The sequence below is a fragment of the Nanorana parkeri genome, unplaced genomic scaffold (assembly GCF_000935625.1).
Source record: "Nanorana parkeri isolate BGI_ZX_2015 unplaced genomic scaffold, ASM93562v1 scaffold570, whole genome shotgun sequence".
Lineage (NCBI taxonomy): Eukaryota > Metazoa > Chordata > Amphibia > Anura > Dicroglossidae > Nanorana > Nanorana parkeri.
In genome coordinates this window covers 804905-812833 of record NW_017306838.1, presented here as the reverse complement: position 1 = coordinate 812833, position 7929 = coordinate 804905, and the positions used below count along the sequence as shown (strand labels likewise).

General features: G+C 41.1%; 1 protein-coding gene across 1 annotated transcript in view; it reads left to right on the top strand.

The window, feature by feature from the left end:
• Positions 1 to 421: 421 nt before the first annotated feature.
• The window catches only part of ZC3H7A (zinc finger CCCH-type containing 7A), a 58140-nt gene continuing 50632 nt past the window's right edge, over positions 422 to 7929 (top strand). Inside the window, exons 1-4 of the mRNA XM_018562287.1 lie at positions 422 to 554; positions 1020 to 1056; positions 1142 to 1339; positions 5772 to 5930. Of these exons, the coding sequence (XP_018417789.1) occupies positions 487 to 554; positions 1020 to 1056; positions 1142 to 1339; positions 5772 to 5930 (462 nt within the window). The 5' untranslated portion in view covers positions 422 to 486. The remainder of the gene's footprint in view (positions 555 to 1019; positions 1057 to 1141; positions 1340 to 5771; positions 5931 to 7929) is intronic.

Sequence of the window (7929 nt, the reverse complement as noted above, 5' to 3'; positions counted from 1 at the left end):
GTCAGTGTTTTTCCCCATAGTTCTCCTTAGGGTAACGGGAGGACACAAACTAGCGTCCTCCCGTTACCCTAAGCTCAGTATATACTGAGACGGCGCAGCCGGAGCATATCCCGACTTAGACGACGGGATCCGCCCAGCTGCGTGAGTGACAGCTGGCTCTGCCTATCTAGAGGCAGAGCCAGCTATACCCGCCCCCTCCTGGTATGTGTTCGCTCACCTCCCGATCTACTGATCCGACCTGTGACAGTCTCATTGTCACAGGTCGGCTAGAACTATGAGGTGAGTGAAAAGCACTCACCTCATAGTTCTCCTTTAAGTTCAGATTGTAGAAAGAATTACAAAATTGCTCCTGTACTAAGGTGGTTAAATAAGTTTTACACAAAAGTTATTCTGGTGGCAGACGTTAGGCTAATGGGTACGTTTATATTAGTAATTCTTACTTTTCTAGATTTGCATCTACTGTGAAAATCTGATGAAGACGACAAGATGTCTTACCAGCTGACTGATCGACACAACAGGCAGGAAGACATAAAAAAAGGACTTGAATTTATTCAGTAAGTTTTGCTCCGAATATTGTTTACACAACACAGGGACAGATAGCTATATGCACCATATAACGCACTTTAGTGTCCAAACAGAGCGCACTCCAAGGATCTCCAATAATAACCCAAGCAATATGTAAATATACACCAACACTGCAAACCCCCAGTACACCGAAATCCACTAACGTGTTTTATACAGATCCACATTTGCTAATAATTCTTTGTAGCTCGATGAAAGTAAATTGGAATTAAATTAGTAATACAAATCTAGATACTCACTTTAAGGGCAGAATAATACATTGATAATTCATTTTCTTGATCTGTGAACAATATAGGTGTGACATTGCCGTACACACATATTGGTTATTTGGTTATGGGCCCATATTTATTACAATAAGGTTAACAGAAATAGTATATAAAATTACAAATGTTTTCTTTGACTTTCCTATTGTGTTTGGTTTTTTTTTTTTATTTCAGGTCTTCATTGTCATTTGGCACCCAAAAAGAGTATGAGGTGAATGGAGCATTGCCTTTTGAAATTACATGAATGTTTTTATGTTTGTGTTGTTTATTCTGTGTTTTGTTTCCCTTTTTGGCAGACTTTTGTGCAAAAACTGATAAGAAACCTTTTCAATGAGGGCAATGACTTGTATAAAGAAGGATTCAAGAATGATTCCATAAACCAGTACTCTGAAGCACTTAACCTTGCTAATTATGCCACGTCTGAGGAGATTTTGATCACCAGCGAGATACTGGAGAGGTTGCACGTGAACCGTGCTGCATGTTACTTGGCCATGGTAATGAAGTAGTTATACAACTGTCACATTCTGCACACTGCTAACTGAACAAAAATGTGACCTAATGAACTGCATGTGTTTTCACTGAGATTAACAACATCCATTGACTTCATACTTTAGAAGTGTGAGCCATATGCCTCTTACAATAGTTACTGCTTCTATATATTGCCATATCATTTTCCATATGATTTGTGGTACTGTATTCAATTGTACAAGATCATCACAGTGAATCCATGTAGGTCAAAGCAACACTTTAAAGTAGAATTAAAGTCACTTTTGTTTTTACATATATCTACTGCTAGCAAGCAGTAGATATATGCAAAAACATACAAAAATAAAGTTACCAAATATATAATTACTTTCCTGCGTCTCCGCCACTCGCTCCCGTCTGCAGTTCTGAAGATTCTTGAGCAGCCGTGAAGGATCATGCGCAGCGGAGATCTTCGGTGGGGAGAAGAGGAGATGCACAGTGTAGGTCTTTCAACGCAGCCAGGAGCGTGCACGTTGGACAGACACCATAGGACACGGAAGACACAGCAGTCAGTGCTGGATCAGAGACCGGCACCAGCGCTGGAGGGACTCCTGAAAACAAATGGCAGGAAGAAGATGATTGAATCAATTAAGGTAGGCCCTTAAAGCAACATAGGGGAGGGATTGTGACTTTAATGCCACTTTAACTTAAATGTCTTCTCCTCCCCACCCCATATATTTACCTTTCCTTACCTTCCTGTGCTGCTTTGGGTACCTGGAGTAAAGAGAAATACCTCTTTCTACTCGGTATATGACCAGCACCTGCAGCCCAAGCCTCATTTGCATCCACAGTCTGAACCTCTCTTGTCCTATCTCAGCACTTGCAGCCTCCAACCTTTTCCCTGACTTCAGCTGTCCTGTGCCTCATTCCTCTCTCTTGCTCTGGTATCCCGGCACCAGCCCTTTGCGTCTACGAGTAACTGTAGAGTGATCTCAGGGTAGCCAACAGCTATGTCCAAATTCCCAGGAGGGGGTCCCTGGCAGAAATTCAGCTACCTCTTAGAATCCACTTGTGGGGAAAGTTGTTGCATAGAGGAATATGGTCCACATTTGGTTTGTGACACCTATTTTCCTAGATCACCAATTGTTTTTCCACTTCACCACAGGGGGACAACTTCTATGAGCTCATAAATCTTCCCTCCCTACCCTTCAGCTAGTCATCTGCAACCTTCATTCTTGTCCAAGGTAGTGTTTGTGTTCCAGTTGAATGAAAACATTGAAAGAAGATTGCTCTCCATTGTTTGGACATGGTCCAGGCTGTTTAGTGTATATTTAACTCTCATGTTAGAGCTCAGTTTAGAAAATATGATTCGTTGTTTGCCATTCCGGAAGTTCCAGAGGAAGGGATACCAGCTTCCAGTTCCACTATTTCCAGGTGGTTTCTCTAAAGTGTTTTTCAGGTGTACATGTTTGTGCCCTCTCTTCCAGAGCAGTGGGTGTGTCTTGGACCTTTCACCATCGGAGTTCTGTGTCTGGTTTGGGAGGCTATAAATATGAAGTCACCCGCACCCACAGCTCAAATTCAGTCAATATTTAATTGACTTCTGTGGTGCCGCAACATTGCGACGTTTCGGAACCTGCTTGGTCCCTTCATCAGGCAAACACTCTTTGTTTGCTTGATGAAGGGACCAGGCAGCTTCCGAAACGTTGCTATGTTGTGAGAATACAGAACTCAATAAAATATTGACTGAATTTGAGCTGGAGTTCGAGTGACTTCTTCATATTTATACAAATTTGGGGAGGCATCTGTGGTGGCTTGGCACCCACCCGATACACGAGGGTACTATCTGGTCAGGTGTGCCATGGGTACCTTTTGATCATAGGTTTGTGAAGCTGTGACCTGGGTTTCAGCCCACATTTCATCAAAAGACCCCTCTGTTTTGAACTGCCAGGGGGAGTCTCATGATTATGTAATGCTGTGTACCTCAAGTGGACAATACAGAAAATAGGATTTTTGTAATTGCCATAAAGTTCCTTTCTTTGAGTCCATTGAGTGACATTAATTTATTACAGGCATTTATATATCGTATGCAGCTTTCTAATATACTGCATTCACATCAGTCCCATCCCTCAGCGCTTACAGTCTAAGGTCCCTATCTCGTATACCTACACCCCCATACTAGGGCCAATTTAGACAAGCCAATTAACCTGCCAGCATTATCTTTGGAGTTTTTTGGCATTAGATACACTTTATATATTGTTACACTAATCATATCACAGTTTTCTGTTTATAAGATGGCAGAATTTAGAAAGAAAATGCACCACTGGGCAACTGGTAACCTATACCATTCTGTATGTAATTTGGTTGTCATGCCCATGATTGGCTTATTAGGTCATCTTTACTATCAAATGATTTGAGTGGTAATGCAGCAATAGTGTTTTAGCTGGAATGATTCGTTTAAGCCTTGTTCACACCAAGCGCAGAGCAGTTACAGACCGGAGCAAAACTGCGTCCAATTTATTCCAATGGTATTTTTAGCTCCAGTTCACATCGCAGCGTTCAGTTCCAGAGCAGGTAAAAAATGCATGCAAACGCCAGGAAAGCCCATGTTAAACTAAAATTAAAAAAATATTTTTTTTTTAACCAAAAACAGCCCGGAACGCATTAAAACGCGGCACAACCCACTGCACTGCGTGTGCAGAAACTCATGCAGATCTGCTCTGCATTTGGTGTGAACAAGGCCTTATTGCATAAATGGGGAAAAACCCAGAACCTGGATTCTAAAAATAACCTTCAGTTGCTACATAACAGTGTTAATTTAGTCGACTGATAATTTTCATCATAGTTTTAGTCAATAACATTTTTTCTGTGACAAAGACTAAGTTATGGTGACTACGTTATGGAAAACTATAACGAAAATCTATTGACATTTTCATCAATTGACTAAAACTAGACTAAAATGGAGGAAATAATTGGGAAGAGATTCAATCAGAATGAATCTCTTTGGACTTAAAGCGAACCTTTACACTCAAAAATCAAATTCTACCAATGCACCCTTCTATGTATGCCGATTAATAACATAGACATGTCAGGTGTACAATGCTGTGATTTTGAAAAACTTAGGCTGGGCACACACCTTACAACCATCGCAAGACTTTTGTCTTACGATGGTTGTAAGGTAATTAAAAAAATGTACGATCTGCCTATCTTGGACTGGCAGATCGTAATTGCGATGATCGCAAGCTGCGCCCCCCTGAGGGGCGGGCTTCCGATGACCGCAATGCCGAACCTGCCCGTCCGGCTTTTATCGTACAAACATGCTACACACCCGCAAACATCGTACGATGCTCGGCGGGTTTTCGAACATGTTCGTAAGTTAAAAGTCGTGCCACCTTACAGTAGTAGAGGTCGCACGGCTTCCACACACCTTACGATAATCGTACGATCGCGGGATTTCCCGCTATTATCGTACGATTATCGTAAGGTGTGTGGGCACCCTTACACTTGCAGAGCATTCACTTCCTGCTTTGAAAGGGCAAATAACTTCAGTTTGCCAAAGTGATGGACACTGGGATTGCCATGTCATTGAAATGACGATGATGTAAGTGCCCCAGGCATTGCATCCTGGGAAGGTTACATCAGCAAAGCATTGCTGGGAAATCTCCTGATCTCATGAGATCACAGTGAAAGGCATTTTCCTCTCCTGAGATGATATACATGAACACATGTCTAGTCACGTGTGCCAGAGTTTTAGGAAGTAAATGGGGAGCAAGTAATCTCTTAGTTAACATGGTCAATGTCAGTAGACTGGGAAAGAAAATAGAAATAAGGTATGCAAAGAATACAAAGCCGGCAATTTTTTTTATAAGTATGTGTTTGTAGATTGTCATTATTTCTAAAGGTGTGTTTGTTGTTATTTTAAAGATATGGGTAAAGGTCGACTTTAAATCTGTGTCTGTATTGCTTGTTCAGACCTTAATACCATAAGTAATAACAGGTTTATATATGTTTACTCCAATGATGGACTACAATCTTGTGTTTAGTTTACTAATTTGTACTGAGATTGTAGTCCATCACGGGAGTGAGCTTGGAGCGGTGGCTACTTTACAACACACACACAGGGACCATGGGGAACAAAAGTAGGCACCCTCCAGAAGGAAGGACAGTGTCAGCACCAATTCAGAGATGATTTGAGGATCTACAGCCGAGTGATACTCAAATAAGATTCCTTTTTTATTAATAGGGTACTTAAATGTGTTTTTAAGGTTGTACCCCTGAATTTAGTGTCACTATCATTGGAGCTGATCAGCATGGTCTTGGCTTCCTATCTGTGTGGCCAGACTGGGCAGTGATTATGTTACTTATGACGATCTCACAATCAGTTCATTGTTTTTGGAATATTTTCTGGCACAACCCCTTTAATGTACCACATTAAAAGTTTATATTTCCTGTTATTTCCAGGGTTTTCAGGAGGAAGCTTTAAGAGATTGTGAAGATGCGTTGTATATAAATGACACAAATCTCAGAACACTGTACTGCAAGTCTAAAGCCCTGTTTATACTGGAGAAATACAAAGAAGCGTATGAGGCTGTAGCCAAGTGCTCCCTTATTGCGCCAAAGGTAAGATGAGCCCAGGGCATGTCTGCTCATTTATTTTCTTTACACCTGTGTAACAGTCTGTGACAGTCTGAAATAATTGATGCTGTAGCAGCGAGCTGGGTGAAGTTAACCATATAAGTTCTGTTTCAGGTTGCCAAATTTATTGCTGATAATTGTATCGGCAATCTTTTATCAAACAAGTACAGGTATAGGAGCAAGTCCAACAGAGTGATCAGCGGAATGGCTGTTCTACTTACTGTCACGGTGCACCTATCTCATCGGGGCACACTTGTCAAAATGAATCACTGATGTGGCAGTGTTGCTTGGCAGAAACCTTTTTCTTTGTGAATAAAAGTCGGCAGAAAGCCTCTTTGGCGAGTGGACTAGAGGCCTAGAAGTTTTCTGTTTTATGCCAAGCCTTTACAATACCTATGTGTGTACTGTTTTACATCCTAAAGAATTTGTACTTCTTTGCATCTAGTCCTAGTCTGTGCTACACAATACAGCCAGAAGGATGACCTTTCTCTGTGATAATTAAAGTGCATGTGCAGCCATTACTCTAACGTGCCCCCAATCCTCTATCTCCCCCTCTTTTTTTCATCTTTTTCAAATTCTTGCAGGCGTTGCTTTTGATGTAAGCCCCCTATGTGCTACTGCTCCCAAGAGGACTTTCTCTCTACACACAGCGTGTAGACAGGGTCTTGTAAGTCAAGACAGTAGCATTGTTTTACTGGAAAGGCAATCAATGTATACATAAAAAGCAGGATACAGAAGGGTCAGGGATACAGTTTTGCAGTCCATCAGACAGGACTGACGACAACACTGGTTGGGATTTTATTGTCAGCCAAAGAAGAAGTTATTTTTTGTACTTGCAGTAGGGATACAACATACAAAAATGCACATGCATTGCAGAATATGTACTGAATATGGTTTCTTTTTTTTTTTTTTGCTCTCACATACACACCCTACACCCAGCCTGTAGATAGGATAGTGAAGGAATACACTTACAAGGTTACCCCTCTGCTTTCTCCTCCTGTCAGCATGCTGCTTTTCAGCATATTTGCAAGAAGCACATCTAATTGGCTTTCAGTGTTGCCCTTTTCTCCAGTGCTGGTATACAGAGGATTATTAGAAGTTGAAATCAAGTCAAATTCAGGTACTTGTACAAGTTTCATATATTAAGAAAACAAACAGAACACACGCACACACATAAATGCAGACTGCTTTAGGAATTTAGAGCTGCATTAATGTGTGTTTAAAGCTGACTTATAAATATTAGATATTGATTGGTCATGGATGTCCGATGTGACAGTTGCACAATAACTTTTTGACCAATTTGTTCCTTAAACAGGAGCACTTTAGTCACACAAGTGCATTTCTAGTACTTCTGCAGTGGTGGAAGGAGGGGTGAACAATACGGCTATCATGTTATTTCTGGAGTCCGCTTGTTCAGGGGCTGTCAGGTGCTGCCACATAGACATTTGACTATCAATCGATAGGGAAACTTCTGCCTCTCGGTTTCCTAACATTACTCAGTGGTAGGCACTTTAAAGAATGAAAGTGATAAATAGCACCTCGCGCCAAACCCTGTGTAAATGCAAGCACTATAAGAAGTGTTACCCTCTGAATATATCAAATTATAATGAATGTGCTGCGCTTCTTCTAGAACAATACATAAACAAATCTCTATAATAAATATGTGCTTAAATAACACATGCAATCAAAAAAGTGTTCACAATGAATCTTCTTATAAATAACAGTCCTATGGAAAGTTCAATCATATATTCCATGTTCAAATATACACAAATGCGGAATCACACGTATATAGTGTTCCGGATTTGTCCCAAGTGCACCACACTCTTTATCCTTCCACTGTGAAAGTTCTTTGTACAAAGTCCATACGTCAACTCCAATTATCACCCAGGTGCTCCCCCTCTCAGTGGGCCGCTCACCTTATAAACAGACCTGAACAGGTCTAGAATCGCTTTAATGGGTCTCCAATCGATCTTATGCAAAGGCC